The sequence below is a fragment of the Oryza glaberrima genome, chromosome 3, assembly GCF_000147395.1.
Source record: "Oryza glaberrima chromosome 3, OglaRS2, whole genome shotgun sequence".
In the NCBI taxonomy this organism is placed as follows: domain Eukaryota; kingdom Viridiplantae; phylum Streptophyta; class Magnoliopsida; order Poales; family Poaceae; genus Oryza; species Oryza glaberrima.
In genome coordinates, this window is record NC_068328.1 from 1,858,350 (window position 1) to 1,876,841 (window position 18,492).

General features: G+C 47.4%; 3 protein-coding genes and 2 non-coding genes across 7 annotated transcripts; all 5 read right to left on the reverse strand.

Annotated features, from left to right (window-relative positions):
- Positions 1 to 146: 146 nt before the first annotated feature.
- On the reverse strand, positions 147 to 2,196 carry LOC127766621 (butanoate--CoA ligase AAE1-like). The gene is made up of 2 exons (XM_052291720.1): positions 1,797 to 2,196; positions 147 to 1,705 (listed from the first exon to the last, which is right to left on the reverse strand). Exons 1-2 carry the CDS (start codon positions 1,992 to 1,994, stop codon positions 251 to 253), a joined length of 1,653 nt encoding a protein of 550 aa, XP_052147680.1. The 5' UTR covers positions 1,995 to 2,196; the 3' UTR covers positions 147 to 250.
- A 1,896-nt stretch (positions 2,197 to 4,092) lies between these two features.
- On the reverse strand, positions 4,093 to 9,951 carry LOC127766620 (butanoate--CoA ligase AAE1-like). Of its 3 annotated transcripts, XM_052291719.1 has the most exons (3): positions 9,225 to 9,286; positions 6,459 to 6,823; positions 4,093 to 5,648 (listed from the first exon to the last, which is right to left on the reverse strand). In XM_052291719.1, the coding sequence occupies exons 2-3, from the start codon at positions 6,660 to 6,662 to the stop codon at positions 4,191 to 4,193; spliced, it is 1,662 nt and encodes a 553-aa protein (XP_052147679.1). In that variant the 5' UTR covers positions 6,663 to 6,823; positions 9,225 to 9,286; the 3' UTR covers positions 4,093 to 4,190. The 3 variants fall into 3 exon arrangements, with proteins under 3 accessions (XP_052147679.1, XP_052147677.1, XP_052147678.1); XM_052291717.1 differs by lacking the exon at positions 6,459 to 6,823 and having other exon boundaries at positions 9,225 to 9,951; XM_052291718.1 differs by having other exon boundaries at positions 6,459 to 9,304.
- Positions 7,098 to 7,257, reverse strand: LOC127769088 (U1 spliceosomal RNA). The gene has a single exon (XR_008016658.1). It is a non-coding gene; the product is annotated as a U1 spliceosomal RNA (small nuclear RNA).
- A 965-nt stretch (positions 9,952 to 10,916) lies between the features above and the next one.
- Positions 10,917 to 11,076, reverse strand: LOC127769100 (U1 spliceosomal RNA). The gene has a single exon (XR_008016669.1). It is a non-coding gene; the product is annotated as a U1 spliceosomal RNA (small nuclear RNA).
- Positions 11,077 to 11,435: 359 nt separating this feature from the next.
- LOC127766622 (probable serine acetyltransferase 2) lies at positions 11,436 to 16,105 on the reverse strand. The gene is made up of 10 exons (XM_052291721.1): positions 15,522 to 16,105; positions 14,556 to 14,753; positions 14,372 to 14,431; positions 14,156 to 14,251; positions 14,041 to 14,065; positions 13,655 to 13,749; positions 13,266 to 13,432; positions 12,449 to 12,522; positions 12,290 to 12,349; positions 11,436 to 11,951 (listed from the first exon to the last, which is right to left on the reverse strand). The coding sequence occupies exons 1-10, from the start codon at positions 15,789 to 15,791 to the stop codon at positions 11,935 to 11,937; spliced, it is 1,062 nt and encodes a 353-aa protein (XP_052147681.1). The 5' UTR covers positions 15,792 to 16,105; the 3' UTR covers positions 11,436 to 11,934.
- Positions 16,106 to 18,492: the final 2,387 nt, after the last annotated feature.

Below are 18,492 nucleotides of genomic sequence, written 5' to 3' on the forward strand. Positions count from 1 at the left end.
GGAGGGTGTGTTTAAAAACGGTGAGGGAATATTCCTCATTTTCCCCGAATAAGAGGGTATATTCTTTTTTATGATTACTTTTAAGTGCATCCTACATGATGCTGCACTTGACTCAGTTTTAACACGGAATTTATGCAACATCCGTGTTGGTCTTCCCAAATACTGTATCATCAGAAAATATCGGAGTAGTCGTGCAGGGCGCTGTCATCTTGGCAGCAAAACCAATCGCAGCTAGTACAATAGTACAAGACTACAACTTGGATTTGCTTTGCATAGGCAGGCTTCCCATGGCCCTGGCCTTCTCCCGGAGCAAGAACTTCTGCGTCTTCCCCGTCGACGTCTTGGGCAGGTCGCCGAACACCACCGTCCTCGGCGCCATGTAACGCGGCAGCCGCGCACGGCAGAACGCGATGATCTCGTGCGCCGTCGCGCTTGCCCCGTCCTTCAGCGTGACGAACGCGCACGCCGTCTCGCCCCAGTGGTCGTCCGGCCTCGCCACCACCGCCACGTCGAGCACCGCGTGGTGGCCGAACAGCACCGACTCCACCTCGATCGAGCTGATGTTCTCGCCGCCCGATATGATGATGTCCTTGGCGCGATCCTTGAGCTGGATATACCCGTCAGGGTGGCGCACGCCGAGGTCGCCCGTGCGCAGCCACCCGCCGCGCATGGCCTCCTCCGTGGCCGCCGCGTCCTTGTAGTACCCGCTCATGACCGTGTTGCCGCGGAGCATGACCTCGCCGACGGCGCGCCCGTCGGACGGCACGCTCGCCATGGTCACCGGGTCCTTGATGTCGACGTCCTGCAACATCTGGTGCTGCACCCCCTGGAGCGCCTTGATCCGCGCGCGCTCGGCGAGCGGCAGCGCGTCCCACTCGGGTCTCCACACGCACCGCGTCGCCGGCCCGTACGTCTCGGTGAGGCCGTACCCGTGCTGGACGTTGAAACCGAGCTCCTCCATCTTGGCCAGCACCTGCGGAGGCGGCGGCGCGCCGCCCGTTGAGATGAGCACCCTCCTCGGCAGCGGCCTCCGCTCCGACGCCGGCGCGTTCACGATCATGTTGAGCACCGTGGGCGCCCCGCCCATGTTGGTCACGCCGTGGCGCACGATCTGCTCGAAGATGACCTTGGGCACGACGTTCCTGACGCAGATGTTCGTCCCGCCCTGCGCCGCCGTGGCCCACGCCATGCACCACCCGTTGCAGTGGAACATGGGCACGGTCCAGAGGTACACCGGCATGGACGTCATGTCGTTGCAGAGCAGCGCGGCCAGCGAGTTCAGGTACGCGCCGCGGTGGCTGTAGATGACGCCCTTCGGCCTCGACGTCGTCCCCGACGTGTAGTTGAGCGATATCGGGTCGCGCTCGTCGGCCGGCCACCTGATCTCGAAGCCCCGCGGCGCGTCCCTCAGAAGCGCCTCGTACTCTAGCCCGCCACCGTCGCTGCTGCTGCTGTCGCCGGTGTCGGAGATCGCGATGACAAGAGGAAATTTGGCTTTAGCATCGGCGAGCAGCCTCAGGGCGTCGTGGGCGACGGCGAGGAACTGCGATTCGACGAGGAAAACCTTGGCCTCCGAATGTCTGAGAAGGACGGACACCATGGCCGCGTCGTGCCGGGTGTTCAGCGTGCAGAGCACGCCGCCGGCCATCGGCACGCTGAAGTGCAGCTCGTACATCGCCGGAATGTTCGCTGCGATGACGGCGACCTGACCAGCAATTAACCCATGTCTTGTTGAGAGCTGAATTGGCACCAAGTACAAAGCTCATCGAGGCATCAAGCTCTGGTCGATCACTTACCACGTCCCGGCGGCCGACGCCGAGGCGCGCGAGCACGGACGCCCCAGCGAGGCACCGTTCCCGCGTCTCGCGCCACGAGTACTCCCTGCCGCCAGAGACGACGGCCGTGCGGTCACCGTACACGACGGCGGCGCGCTCCAAGAAGCTCACCGGGGTGAGCGGCGCGTAGTTTGCATCGCTCAGCATACAGCCTTCCATGGCAGCTCGTGTACCAGCAATCGGGATCGATTTGTCACACTAATTAGTCTCTCTGAAGAAGAACCAATTGCAACTAATGCAATCCGATTTGTCCAAAGTGAGTTGGAGGATAATTAAACGGATGACCAACACTAAACCAAAACGTTGTTCTCCAGCTGAGTCAGTCTTCTTTCGCGTGCACTAATTAATTGCATACTTGATGTGTGCACTCCGGTTAGATTAAAGACGAAACGCAGGAGGTGTGAGACGCTGAGAATACGTAGTACATCACGGGTCACTCAATGAGTATCATGCTAGTGGAATTATTTTTCGAAAGCACTTCCAGTTGGCGCAATGGAAAAATGCCAAGAGCATTTGATCGAGACAGAGGGACAATATTCAACTATTCAGAGCAAGCTAGAAATGCAGAATTGTGTCAGCGTTATGTACGTTAATGTCGGCCTTTTCAACTGATGAATGCTATTACTACAGGATAATGGAATGGTCGTTGAATTGTCCGTCACTATTGTCTTCGTCTCGCTCCCTTTACATACCTTTTGGATCCCCTCCTAGATATCATCGAGCGATTTGAATTCGATGTGCACTGATACGAAGCTGCGCTCGTTTCTCACTTCTCCTATCTTCTACTTCTTCATTTTTCACATGCTCTTTTCCTAAGCTCCATCTTCAATTCATGGCTCCAAGGTTACTTTCTACCCTTATCTTATCTCCTACTCTTCTTGCCCCAAAGCTCAATCCAAGGCCTTCATTTTTCACATGCTCTTTTCCTAAAGCTCCTTCTTCAATTCGTGGCTCCAAGGTTACCTTCTATCCTTATCTTATCTCCTACTCTTCGTGCCCCAAAGCTCAATCCCCAAAGCTCAATCCAAGGCCTTTGTGGGTTTGGGGCGATAAGAGCATCACCAAGAGATACGTATAATCTTTCCCAAAAATTTATTTTTGGGTTTTCTAAACTAAAAATAGGTAGCGAAAAAACTGATATCTCCAAGAGAAATCTAAATTTTATTCCAAAAATTAAAAAGGATCCTTTTGTTAAACTAACATCAGATTCCGTTTTCCTCCCACTCACGTGCGCCCGCGCTCCTCACTGAGAAAAATCTGGCGCGAATGAGAGATTGGGGACGGCAGACGCACCATCTCTCTCCCTCGAATGAAGAGAGTGAAAGATGCAGGGAGAGGGTTTCCAAAAAAAAAGGATCCGGATAGGACATCTATTGGAGACTTTTTTTTCACCAAAATCTAAAAAAATAGGATTGGGGGTGAAATAAGGGAACTGTTGGTGATGCTCTAAGAGAGGCGTCGAAGTAAAAGCTTGCGAGGTGTGGAAGAGGAAGAGATTGCCGACACCCTCTCCATGGAGTTTGCTTTCATTATTGCCTCTATTCTCACTAATTGGTACTAACTCCATCCCAAAATAAGTGCAGCCGTGGATCCGTGTCCAACGTTTGGCCGTCCGTCATAAAAAATTTTCAAATAAGACGAACGTTTAAACGTTGGACATGAACCGGATAAAAACTGCACTTATTTTGGGACAGAGGGAGTAGTGCGCCACTCAGGGGCGGAGCTAGGTAGGAGAGGGGGGTGCCCAGGAACCTGGTCAAGAAAACTTTTTAGCTATAGTTCATTTATTTTCACCATTTGTGCACCCCTCTCAATTCAAACTTAGACACTTATATAAGTATAAAGTAGAGTAAAAAAAGTGAGTGGCACCCCTCTCCATTTCGTTCTAGCTCCGCCCCTGGCGCCACTAGTTCAAAATACATAGTATTGGTAAATATATCTCGTTTAAAGTGAAAAGATCAAGGATAGGGTGGTTCATGGTGAATCTTAGGTAAAAATACCAGCTCCAATATGCAATTTACTGAAAGTAAAATTAATAGGAGCCACATGATGGGCACAATTTTGGTGAAGCCACTAAGATAAATAAGTCATTTGGCCAACATCAAATTTTGCCACAGGGATTGGTGGCAACCTGCCAGCTGACATAGTATAAATTGAAAAACCACTCGATAAATTAATCATTTTTTTAAAAAATAAATCCAAACTTAAACTCAGACGTTCGGTAAATTTTGTTCAAAATTCACAGGTTTTCGAGTGGTAATGACAAAAATGGGCAAAACCCCTCGAATCAGCTAATAATCTTTGGAACTCTGCATACTACGGCATCCCATCCAATGTCCAACAACAGAAATGATATTACAGTTTACTATTGGCAGACTTGGTGAGACTGCCCATGGCCCGGGCCTTCTCCCGGAGCACGAACTTCTGCGTCTTCCCCGTCGACGTCTTGGGCAAATCATCGAACACCACCGTCTTCGGCGCCATGTAATGCGGCAGCCTCTCCCGGCAAAAGCTTATGATCTCGCCTTCCGTGGCGTTGGCGCCATCCTTGAGCTTGACGAACGCGCACGGCGTCTCCCCCCAGTAATCGTCCGGCCTCGCCACCACCGCCGCCTCCAGCACCGCCGGGTGGCTGAAGATCACCGACTCCACCTCGATCGAGCTGATGTTCTCGCCGCCCGATATGATGATGTCCTTGGCCCGGTCCTTGAGCTGGATGTACCCGTCAGGGTGGCGCACGGCGAGGTCCCCGCTGTGCAGCCACCCGCCGGCCATGGATTCCTTCGTCGCGCCGATGTCCTTGTAGTACCCGCTCATCACCGTGTTCCCCCGGAACATCACCTCGCCCACCGTCTGCCCGTCGTACGGCACGTTCTCCATCGTGGCCGAGTTCTTGACGGCGACGTCCTGCACCGCGATGTGATGGAACCCCTGCCGCGCCTTCAGCCGCGCGCGCTCCTCCGCCGGCAACGCGTCCCACTCCGGCATCCACGTGCAGACGGTGGCGGGGCCGTACGTCTCGGTGAGGCCGTAGATGTGGTACAGCACGAAGCCGAGCTCCTCCACGGCGAGCAAGACGCGGGGCGGCGGCGCCGCGCCGCCCGTCATGACGCGCACGGGCCCCGGCAGAGCCCTCCTGTCCGCGGCCGGCGCGTTGGCGATCATGTTGAGCACCGTCGGCGCGCCGCCCATGTGCGTCACCCCGTGCCGCGCGATGCTGTCGAAGATGACCTTCGCCGTGAAGTGGCGGAGGCAGATGTTGGTGCCGCCCTGCATGGCGACGCCCCACGGCAGGTTCCAGCCGTTGCAGTGGAACATGGGCACAGTCCACAGGTACGTCGGCATGGCGGTGATGTCGTACGCGAGGACCGTCGCGATGGTGTTGAGGTAGGCGCCGCGGTGGTTGTACACCACGCCCTTGGGCCGCGACGTCGTGCCGGAGGTGTAGTTGACCGTGATCGGGTCCATCTCGTCCACCGGCCACCGGATGTCAAACTCCGACGGCGCGTCCCTGACGAGATCCTCGTAGTCCACGCAGCCCGAGTCGCGGGCGCCGGCGCCGTCGTCGGAGATGGTTAGGAGAACCGGAAGGCTCGCGGCGCTGGTTGAGCCGGCGAGGCGCCTCAGAGCGGCTCTCCCAACGTCGAGGAGGTGCGACTCGACGAAGAACACCTTGGCGCCGGAGTGGCTGAGGAGGGTGGAGATCATGGCCGCGTCGTGCCGCGTGTTGAACGTGCACAGGACCGCGCCGGCCATCGGCACGGCGAAGTGCAGCTCGTACATAGCCGGCACGTTTGGGCTCAGGACAGCAACCTGAACATGGGACACACGACAATGTGGGTCATACGCCTGGGCCTAGTTTTCAGACTGACCCATGATTAAATCAGGTCGAAATTTTTTCGATCGTTGAGTGGCCTGACCAAGGAACATGAAGAGGTGGAGTGGACTGTGAGTGGGACCTAAAATCCTTACCATTTTCTCCAGAATTCCTATGGATCTCCGAATAACCAATAATTTGCATGGAAGCCACATTACTTCGCAGTTCATACTGAAAGTATAAAAGTGAAAGATCTAAACTGCAGAGAAGGCCATTCGCATGATCGAGAGTTTTCATGACTTCGCTACTATTACTCGGTGTCAGTAGACTGTAGACTCAGATTTATAACTGGCGTTGCAAAAATATAGATAGCGGCAATGCACGAGGATATTAGCAGCAAGGTAAAATTATCCCACTAACTGAAGAAGTATACGCGGCAATGCAGAAGCTTTATCGCTAACTGAATCAAGCTGTTTATTCTCAAAAAAAAAAAATCAAGCTGTTTACATGCTGATGCATAGAGAGAACATTAATATCAAGAGTACTGATAGGAGAAGATCCGCGAGGACGTGAGGTTATCTAGCTTCAACTATTCATGGGCTCATGGCAAAGATTAGCGGAAATATTACTCGTAAACTATATGTTTAGCATACTTAACAAGTTTTCTACCAAAAACTTTCGGGCCATCGATCTAAGCTGCATCCGCCACTTCCTACCTTGTTGGTTCAAAAGAAGAAACATCTAAGTAGCAAATGCTCGCGCACACGATAAGCTAAAAGAGCTAGCAGCATTGGTGTTCCACTCACCACATCGCCGCGGGCGAAGCCGAAGCGGGCGGCGAGCGCGGCGGCCAAGCGGACGCACCGCCCCCGCGCCTCCCTCCACGTGTACCGCCTCTCCCCGCACACCACCGCGGCGCGGTCGCCGTAGACGGCCGCGGCGCGCTGGATGAAGCTGATCGGCGTCAGCGGCGCGTGGTTCGCCGCGCACCGCACCGTGCCGGCATCCATGTCCAGCACCTCTCCCTCACACAGTCACACTCCGCCTCCCAAGTCCCAACTTCCCAGTTCCAACAAGGCTGGCGGAGTGGCGATCAGCGGAAGAGATGCGACCCCGGAGCCCCGAATTATCTGGCATCGGCCACTCATCTCTCGTCTTTTTTGTAGAGGGTCTATTCGTAACAAAGAGGGACTAAACTTTAATTTAAGAAATTCGTAACAAAGAATCAAAGATGATGGACTAAACTATAATTTGAGAAATAGAGCCTATTGGTAACAGGAGGGACCAAACTTTAATTTTTGGTAACATTATTGGTAACAGGAGGGACCAAACTTTAATTTGAGAGGTGGCTGGGTTGTTAGGTAACAGAGGGAGAAAACATTAATTTGAGAACAAGATAATAATACCAACCAAAACAGGACCAAAATTTAAATTAAGGGAATTGACAGGGGCCGCGCGAACGCGTACCCCCTCTACCACAAATTATGACGTCCACTCTCCCACTTGGGGAGATGGTAAACCAACGCGCTCACAAAGTGCAATGTGAGCCATTGATCTAGGCCACGGCCCTTCTTGATCGGCCGTCGACCCCGTCCAGGTAAGTATGTTGGAACGTTGCACCATCCGCCTCTTATATAGGAAGCGCTCCCGCCTCCATCGCCTCGAGTTATCGAGGTGGTACTAAACGAGAGCTGGCCGTGCTCGAGCAGGATTGCTATTGCGGCCGCAGGGTTGGGCCTGCATTGTCTTTGGGGCTTTACTTGCCCTGGTGGGCTTTGATTGGGGCGACCTGGCAAGCTGCAGTGTGAACGAACAGCGGCGACTTGTTTTCAGATGGAAAAAGTCCACTTTGACTCCCTTAAGTAAGCCGAATTTAATACGGACTCCCTTAGATTTGGTGTAAGGGAGTCAAAGTGAATTTTTTTCCTTTTCAGATCACCACACTTAATCAAATGTGGATTTGGTGTGGATGAATTCCCCTTTTGCTTCGTACGGCGTTAGGAAGATGCAAAACCAGTTGAACTTGAACACTTGCCTCCTTTTTATTACCCATCCACGGTGTGCTATTTTTTTCTCACGGATTATACCTAAATGAGAAACATCACCTAATTGCGGTGTTTGGCTAATGGGATTAGGAAATGAATTCCCACCAACCAAAAGATATCTTTAAATCCTAACTATTCATTATTCCTCTTCCATTTAATCCTAACCCTACATTCATTTCTCAATCTCAATCCCACCTCCTATTTTCCATTATCCAAACACACCCAATAGGCTAACTACGGTAGAATTTCTTTTTTTGATTTTTTTTAGATAATAGAATCAAATATCCCGGCCTTTACTCAAACGAGCTACAACTAATTATTACATAGTTCACAAAATAGCAAACTCACACAGTGAGTCCAGAACCACATAATGAAAATTTTAAACAAGCCCAAACCAATACTTGATGCTACTAAGATTCATAAAAGAAAGCTTGTACTAGGCCTTAGGCACTGCGCTGAAGTACATAATTGCTGATGGTCTCTACAGAATGAACCAGTCCTAACAAGTTATGATCCTGGCTCAGAAGGAACGCTAGCTTGCTTAACATATGCAAGTCGTTTCGGGGAGAGGGGCAGAAGGAAAAGAGACTCTAGCTTAAGTATTCTCGCCCTGCTTCAAAAGTACAGGGCGCGCGCTATGCCGCTATGGCTTTGACATAACAAGGACATTACTCCACTATTTACGGAGGTGCTAGGCCACGAGAAAATATAGGTGATTGGGCCTTGCACATTACAGAATTTCACTAGATTGGCCCGTTAGATGTAAATGCTAATCGTTAAATCAGGCCGAGATTATTTGGATCATCAAATGGACCGACAAGGATGGGAATGAAGTGGGCTGTGATTGTGAGTTTGTGACCGAGACCTTAAGCTTATCCATCTACACATCTCCAGAAACTCCCAATGGAGTCCCCGTGAAACCAATGATTGCAAGCAACATTACGCGTCGCCGAGTTTCATGATTTTGCCACGATTACTCGGTGTCACCGTGTCACGGTGTCAGTACCAATCATGTGACTTCAACACGAGCGTGCGCATGGTACGTAGGCTAAAGTAAGGCCATGTTTGGATGGGACTAAAACTTTTAAAGCCCTATCATATTAAATGTTTGAACACTAATTATAAATATTAAACATAGATTATTAATAAAACTCATCCATAATCTTGGACTAATTCACGAAACGAATCTATTGAGTCTAATTAATCTATGATTAGCCTATATGATGCTACAGTAAACATTCTCTAATTATAGATTAATTAGGCTTAAAAAATTTGTCTCGCAAATTAGCTTTTATTTATGTAATTTGTTTTATAAATAGTCTATATTTAATACTCTAAATTAGTAACTAAATATAGGGACTAAAGTTAAAGTTAAATCCCTGTATCCCAACACCAGCTAAACTGCCTAATGGCCGCATCAAAGCTCGCAGACACGACACGCCACGCCACGATAAGCCAAGACGAAAAGAAAGCAGGAACAGATCAAATCACGGGAAGCTCGTGTTGGTAAGTACAATTTCCACTCACCACATCGCCGCGGGCGACGCCGAAGCGGGCGGCGAGCGCGGCGGCCACGCGGACGCACCGCCGCCGCGCCTCCCTCCACGTGTGCCGCCTCTCCCCGCACACCACCGCGGCGCGGTCGCCGTAGACCGCCGCGGCGCGCTCGATGAAGCTGAGCGGCGTCAGCGGCGCGTAGTTCGCCGCGCACCGCACCGTGCCGGCCTCCATGTCGAGCACCTCCCCTTCGGCCTCCCCCTCCCTTCCCGCGAGGCTGGAGAATAGCAGAGATGCTGCGCCGGATCTGGCAGAAGTAAACGCTCGCTGATGGCGCCATGGCGATAAATTAATCGCGCGGGGGGAGGCGAGATTAGTAGTATAATCCAAGTGAGGAATTGAATAATCTTGGGGAGATTGGTGATGACATGGTGGTGATCCGGTGCTGCTGCGGCGAGCTAGCCTACGCAACGCACGGGATGCGGCTCTCATGGTGTGTGACTGCCAGTGACGCTGTCATCTTGTATAGCCGTGTCTGTGTCACTGTGTGAGGCTACTGTTCACTCCGGCAGGGACGCAGCGTATGCATCCATATGAGCTGGATTTTTCTGCATCGGCATCTCGCCTCTTTTCTTCGATTTTTTTTGTAAGGAGTACAGAAGCTTTGCCCAGTATACTAAGGTGATGTTAGGATCACAAGATACTAATTTTGAGTATAAAACATAGACAACTTACAAAACTAATTACATAAATAAGAGCTAATTTACGTGATAATTTTTTAAGCCTAATTAATCTATAATTAGCACATGTTGACTGTAGCACTACATAGGATAATCATAGATTAATTAGGCTCAGTAGATTCGTCTCACGAATTAGTCCAGAGTTATAGAATAGGTTTTGTCAATAGTCTACGTTTAATATTTTTAATCTGTGTCAAACATCCGATGTGACAGGGACGTCCCATCCAAATAAGGTCTAATAGAGAGAGTAATATTACAGTACTAGCCTATTAGGTAAAAAAGCCAAAAGGACTTTTCTTCGAATTGGACTATTCTACATCAGCCTCTCATCTAGACCTTTCATTAGACTAATGGAATGAATGATAGAGCTTTTTCTGCCGATGAGCTGCGGCTTACCACTTGCAAGCGAATACTCCATCCGTTCTATTTTTAAGTATCAGTTTTATCTGTTCTATTTTTAAGTGTAACTATGAGTTTTATTTTTCAACTTTGATCGTTCATCTAATATTAAATTATTTTATAATTAATAAAAATTATATTTTAAGTGTAACTATTAGTTTTCGTGTCTAACTTTTATCGTTCATCTAATATAAAATTATTTTATAATTAACTTATTAGTTTTCGTGTCTAACTTTTATCGTTCATCTAATATAAAATTATTTTATAATTAACTTTTTATTGTTATAAGATGATAAAACATGAATAATACTCTATACGTGATTTATATTTTTATTTTTTAAAAAAATAAAATAAGACAGATTTAAAATTGAACAAAAAATTGTTTTTATTTTTTTTCAAAAATTTTTTAAATACGAAAGCCCGTAGTAGGCAAGTGACCACCTCGATGGGAATATTTTAACTTAACCCCTCGCTTATCCGCTTAGCTTCACCTCATGGTAGTAGCACATAGCACCCGTCAACTTACTTATCAAAGGGCCTGTAAGTAAACAAGAGGGACCAAATTTTAAATTTAGGTAATTGGCAGGGGCCGCGCGAACGCGTACCCCCTCTACCACAAATTATGACGTCCACTCTCCCACTTGGGGAGATGGTAAACCAACGCGCTCACCAAGTGCAATGTGAGCCATTGATCTAGGCCACGGCCCTTCTTGATCGGCCGTCGACCCCGTCCAGGTAAGTATGTTGCAACGACGCACCACTAGCCTCTTATATAGCAGGCGCTCCCATCCCCATCGCCTCGAGTTGTCGAGGTGGTACTAAACGAGACCTGGTCGTGCAGCATTGCAGCTGCCTGGTTGGGTCTGCATTGTATTGGGCCTAATTGCTGTGGTGGGCTTTGAGCCTTTCATTGGCGCGGCCTACTTGGCAAGCCGGAGTGTGTACAACGGCGACTTGTTGCTTTCTGGTCACGAGCGCTTCAGCATCAGATGGATTCGGTGTCCCGAGTGGAATTGTCAAATCGATTTGGTGTCCCAAGTGGATTTTAGATTCCTCCTTTGCTACATACGGCGTTAGAACGCCAGTCATCACACAAAACCAGTTGAATTTAACAATTGCCTCCTTTTTTATTATCCCATCCAGATGTAACATTTTTTTTCTGATGGGTTAGTACATCAAAAGAAAAACATCTTTACCTAATAGGCTAGTACTGTAGAATATACTTCACGCTACTGATTCAGAAAAGAAAGCTTGCACTAAGTCTTAAGCACTACGCTGATGCTACTGGGATTCAAAAAAGAAAGCTTGTATTCTGAAGTACATAGTTGCTGCTGGTCTCTACTACCAGTAGCAACTATGTACTGGTCTCCACTACCAGTACATAGTCCTTACAAAGTAACCAGAAAAAATAAACATCACATTATTACAGCGGTCCAAAGGCCACGAGAAAATATAACTGGGGAGCTTCAGGACCATGGGTGCCTGGGCAAAAAAGAGAAGCACCCTTGCATAATCAGATACCCAGTGCTGTCCTCTGGGAAGAAATGTCGAAACATATGCTATTCCTTTGAACTGCCAGCCAAACATCATCGAACCTTTTTTTACTTCACAACACTTCCTGGAAAGAGAACATGGATTCAGACAGGGTCCTAGAATTACTGTGCATCAAACACAACCACATTTCTTTTCACAGGAAGGTGTAGATACTAATAAGGGTGTCAACGACTAATCCGCAAAACCTACTTTTAGGCCAAAATAAGCCACTTACCTGCTTAGTTTGACCTATAAGTGGGTTCACGGGTTAGCCACTTACACCCTTAGGTATATGATTGATGGGTTCAAAATTGCTTATTTATGTACGGGTGAGTTGTTCTAGAAATGCAGGAAGTCTTTGTAAAATCACATGTTATAAAATGGACAAAAGGCAATGTGTATTACTGACAATAGAAAACTAACCATTAGCTTTGTCATCTGAAAAACTAACGGCAACATGCTCAAAATAATCTCTTCTGGCATCTGGCGTTTAATCAGAAAAAAATGTTAGCATATGGTTAACATGTAGCTAAAAGTTAACTTGAAAACATTGGATCACAAAAATTTCACCCACATACTTACCATGTTTCATAGTTAAAGAAGGGTCTTCCTTATCTTTATACCCAACTACCTTTGCAGGGTTTCCTACTGCCATACTTTAAACATTATATATAAAAAAAAAAGGTCAGATCAATTTGACTGAAATACTATTGTACTCATCAAAATAAAAATGATGTAAAAACATGCAGCAAAAAAAAGGCACACGTGTAAAATAAATAAGCATTTCATTACAAAATACATATTACAGCGATCACTTGGGGATTTGACTATGTAAAGGCCTGCTGGCATAATTTGCATTATTTTTCAGTGCAAGACAATAAGACACAACTGAAGGACTCCTTAACCCAGGAAATATCGAAGAGCCTTTCCTAGGGGGTATGCCAAAAGTGAAAGGGAATATATAATCTGCTGAGCACAAGAGAAAGATTCTTCACCAGGCACTGGTATTTTGGTTGATATATTCTTAGATTAGTCTGGGATGAACATAACCAGGTCTCACTAAATCAAGCACTTTAATGGGAAACATGATGCCAAGAGCCCATGAGAAAAAAAATAATATCTCCATTAAAATCCAAATACTTAAAATTTACACTACAAAAATCAGGCACCTTTTTTTATATCCGATATAATGAAGTTCCTAGTCCAAAATTACTTTATCATGATCATGTTATCCCCCCCCCCCCCCAACCCCGGCCTGCCCGCCTCCCCTGATTTTGCTCTCTTTACAAGGAAACCACATTGCAAGAACCAGAAAGGTCATATCTGTAAATGATTGTTTCTACAAATTTGACATTGCAGCAAACACTATTTAAAAAATATTAATAGGTTAGCTCCTAACCTGTGGGGAGGTACATCCTTTAAAACAAGGGAACCAGCAGCAATCATGGCACCTTCACCTACGTTTATGTTGCCGAGGATAGTAGCACCAGCTCCAAGAAGAGCCCCCTGACCAATCTTGGGGTGTCTATCTCCATTTTCCTTGCCAGTACCACCAAGTGTAACACCCTGTAGGAAAAGTCTGAGTTTCGGTATCCAAACAATATCATCCATATCGAAGTCATTGTTGTTATAAACCTATCTCGGCACATTGTAGTGTATATATGTTTTACCAACTCATTAGATGTATAATCAGCACACCTGTTGTAGTGCTCAAAACTAAAATTGCATCTAGAAGTACTGCTTTATTTTGAATTTTGCAGCTAGCAAAAACTGAGTTATGCTGGGCACCTGCATTAATGAAACCCAGTTTCCAACAATGGCAGTTTCACCAATAACTAGACCCGTTCCATGATCCAACAATATTCCCTCTCCAATTCTGGCCGCTGCAGATTTAGTAATAAAGAATGTAAGGAAGATAAAGTGGGAAAAAAGGGAACATGATAAGGCATAAAAGATAAACCACAAATGTTCATAACTTCACTGTTCAAAAATCAAATTTTAAAAGCAATATAAAAAGAACCAACAATTATCAACTAGAAGAGTGACATAAAATTGTCCTGCCAAAGATGATAAAACAGGCTAAATATCGCATATCACCATACAATACTTGAATGTTAAACACACTAGCAGACCAGGAAAATGCAAATATACATCATTACAGAACAATCATATACCTGGGTGTATATCCACTGCAAAAACCTGAAAGGAATATGATACCAAATGTTACTGAAACAGAACTATTTGCTAAAGCAATGTAAAAATATGCTTCATAAAGAAATCAGTGTTCACCTCACTGATACGGCTCTGCAGTGCCAATGCCAGAACTTTACGACCTTGATTCCATAATACATGAGCTATCCTATAGGATTGCACGGAATGGTAACCCTGAAGTGGTTCACAAGCAACATTAGAGTTCTTCATATATGTTGATATTGTGTTTTCTTTGTAGCGCAGAGGGCTCTTATTACACATAAGGCTGAATCGAAGTATCTAGCAAATACATACCTTGAGGTACAACAATGCCCAACTGTATTGTGCACAGGCAGGATCTCTGTCTTTAAAGGCCTGAATCAGCAGAGCGATTTTATAGTTGTCAAGAGATCAATGGGATAATACAGAATGAAGCTTCATGCAAACACAATTACACAAACATGGTACATCCACAGAATAATACTATAACAATGCTCACCTGAGCATCAAGGCGAATAGAACGGCGTATATCTTTGTTGTTCATCATAACATCATTGAAAATGTCTATTAACTGAGTTGCAAGCAATGTTGGATCTTCGAGCCTGTTTGCAAGGACGAAACTCAACGCCCTCTCGAGACAGTCATGAGATAGTACGCTGGCGTACAAGAAGCTACTTAAAATAGGTTCCTTCTCTGCCTGTGAACAGTATAAGAGGCAACAATATAAAACTAAAGCTCTATCATAAATAAAAAACCATAAAGTCATATTTAACCACGTATGATGTAGCTCATGTTTAAAACTCATTCGCATGCAACTGGAGCTTGGTTTTATTGCTTGGTCTTTTATTAAAAAGAAACTAAACTATCACACAGTCACTGATATGCTTCCGAACCTGCGATATTGGCCTTCAGTTCTCCACTAATCAGATAAATTAGCTATAATAAACTACTTGCCTCTTCACTCCTAGTTTTTAACTGGAGTACCATTTTTGCCTCCTGAATTACTTGGCTACACTGAACTGGCAACTACTCCTACACAATAGAAACTGATTCAGGAGAACAAAATATACTAATAACATTTTTTTTTCTCACAAGGGTCAAGGCAACTAAATTTTAATTTTAAAAAAACATTACTCAATTCATGCTATTTCCCAACTGCGCTTAACTCACTCAACACAAGTGAAAGCAGAAGACAATATAACGAAGTGCTAACTCAGAAGAACAAGTGAACTAGCATTTCTACCCCCTCAAACCCAAATCGAGCCGAAAGAACTCTCTGGACCTAAGAACATGCAGAACTTCAATTAATCCAAACACGACCACCAAAAAAAATCGTATTTTTTCCTCGTTCCAACCCAAAATTCAGAGTCTGTCTGGCACAGTAGAAGGAAAGCCGCGATCAAATCAGAAGGATAAAAGAAGAGGTCCGATCAATCCGCGAGAGCGATCTCGTGAGAGTACTCACCTCGGACTTGGCCTCCGACTTGACGGCCTCCCATATGGGGTCCCCGGCGGCGTCGACTATGCCCCGCGCCGCCGCGGCGGAGCTGGCCCGCGAGCTCCCCATCACGTAGATGGGGAACATGGTCTCCGACCGGCTCCTCCACTCCCCCGCGCACGATCCGCAGCCACCGCCGCCGCCGCCACCCTGCGCGAGCCTCCCTCTCCCCCTCCCCGCCGCCTCGCCGCCGTGGTCCTCCACCTTCTCGAGCACCAGGCACCCGCATGACGTCATGGGTGCCCCCCAAGGGGAGGGGGCTTCTCCCTCGCGGCGGTTGTCGGCCGGCCCGACGCGGCGAGTCGCCGGCGCGCGCGCCGCGGCAGAGGAGCGAGCGAGAGAGGAGAGGGAAGGGGACGAGAGCGAATCAGCGAACGAAAACCAAAACGGCGAGTGCGAAAGAAGCGGTTGGGGAGCGACGGGGTTATTTTACGGAACTGACGGCGTCACCGCGCGTCTGGGGATGCGCGCCCGAGACGAGAGGAGACGAGACGACGAGAGGCCCCACCCTTGGCGGCTTGCGCGGCGGCGGCGCGAGGAAGGGATTTTGCGGCGAGGTGTGGGGGGCCAGAGGGTGGTCTGGTGCTGGAACGGCAGCCACGGCTTTTTCGGTTTGCGCCTTTCGGCTCGATGGCTACCACTATCCCCGCGACCCCGCCCCGCGGCGCGGGGGGGGAAAGGGGATCCAGACAAATCCTACGGCTCGCGGCGCCCGCGCGGCCGGGTGGGTGGATGGGTGGACGGGGCCCGGGACGTGTGTGTGTGTGGTGCCGTGCGTGCGTGCGCGCGCGCGCCCAGGTCGCGTAGGTCGCGTGTGCCGCCATCGTGTGCGCCGCGCGATGGTGGGCAGCGGGATGCGCCCCCTGTGCCGCGCCGGTTGACACGAAAGCCTTGGGTGTGTGTGGTGCCGTGCGTGCGGTCGCATGTGCGCGTGCGCCATCGTGCCGCGCCGGGCGACGGGTGGGCGGGTCTGTGCAGGAAGCGTGGCCTGGTCGACACGAACTCACGAAGCTTTGGTGTTTTTCTGTATAAAGCAGGTGACGCCGCCGGATAATCGCAAACAACAGTGTTACAGTGTACTGGAGTAGAACGGAGGATGTGATGGGCATTACTGTCATCGTGTCGCTGACGCGTGACATGTTGTCAACTTCCTCTTTTCTCTTTTCGGCTGTGTTTAGATCCAAAGTTTGGATCCAAACTTCAGTCATTTTTTATCACATCGATATATCATACATACAACTTTTCAGTCACCCTCATTTCTAATTTTAACCAAAAATCTAAACTTTGCGCTCAATTAACACAGTCTTTATCTACTAGGGTGGTGTGGACCGTGTGGTGTGGATACTCTCGTCAGTCATGGCAAGTTTTCCCTTCGGATGCGACTGGTCAATTGGTCATGCCACGCATGAAATTCGCGCACCAGTGTCAATCCTGTTCTTTGAGGTCAGCAATCAAAAATTATTGACCAAAGAAGATCCTACTTCCTAGAGTAGTTTATTTTTGGATTGGTTATTCAAGTTTATCTCTAAGAGCAGGTACAATAGCAGACTATAAACCAGCTGCAAACATATTTTAAGAACATAAATGTGGAGAGAGAAGTGAATCGGGCTACAGATTTGTAGCCAGCTGTAGCACGGACTCTAAAACACAGTGTGTGTATAACAGGTAGGATCAGATATTAATAGTGTAGTATGTAACTATTATATGAATAAGCTATTAGATTAGCTATATATGAATTGGAGCTAGTACCTAGCTATAATATTAAACTTGCTCTAAGGGTCACTTTCAAACCGCAAATGAAAATGGCTACACCGTAGCTTCCTATAAAAACGTTTCCCAAACTGTAGGTCCGTTTGATATAACTCTAACATTTAAAACTAACTCCAAAAGTCAAATCGGACATGAAGCAGCCTAAACTCAGCTTCACTCCTAGTTAATTTTACGAAAGCGCTTCGGTCAACTCTATTCCCATTTTAGTTGGAGCTGAAATGTTTTACCGGGCTTCATCTCCAGAAAAGATGGAGCTCTAGCTGGAACCGTGCCAAACAGATCATACTTAACGGCGTATTCCGTAAAATTTTTTATATAATATTTTTTAAAACAAATAAATAAGTTAGTTTTTAAATTTATAATAGCTAATATTTAATTAATAATCACTCCGTTTCTAAATATTTGACGTTATCGACTTTTTTAAATATGTTTACCGTTCGTCTTATTAAAAAAATTAAGTAATTATTAGTTTTTTCCTATCATTTGATTTATTGTTAAATATACTTTTATATATACATATAGTTGTATATATTTCACAAAAGTTTTAGTTATTATAAAATTAAACAATAGATTTATTTGATATTTTAAACCACGTAGAAAATTTTCACATGAAACATAAGTTTAAAAACGTGCTAATCAAAATCGTGATGAAATCGGTATGATAATAAGAAAAGAACAATATTACTACTCCCTCCATCCCTAAGGGCGTTCACAGTGTGTCGTCGTGGCTTCTGCCTCGACTCACCACATCGGAGATTCCATGCCACGCATGCATTTGGCGTAGCCAAGTGAAGACCGCGGAGCCAACTTTGGGCACGCGTTCTGTAACGGCCTGCCTCTCCCAGGCCGGACCCACTTACATCTAGCTGCTCTTATATGTGTCGTCGTGGCTTCTGCCTCAACTCACCACATCGGAGATTCCATGCCACGCATGCATTTGGCGTAGCCAAGTGAAGACCGCGGAGCCAACTTTGGGCACACGTTCTGTAACGGCCCGCCTCTCCCAGGCCGGACCCACTTACATCTAGCTGCTCTTATATGTCATAGATTGTTGAAGACCGCGGAGCCAACTTCGGGCACGCGTTCTGTAACGGCCCGCCTCTCCTAGGCCGGACCCACTTACATCTAGCTGCTCTTATATGTCATAGACTGCCTTCACAGATCAACA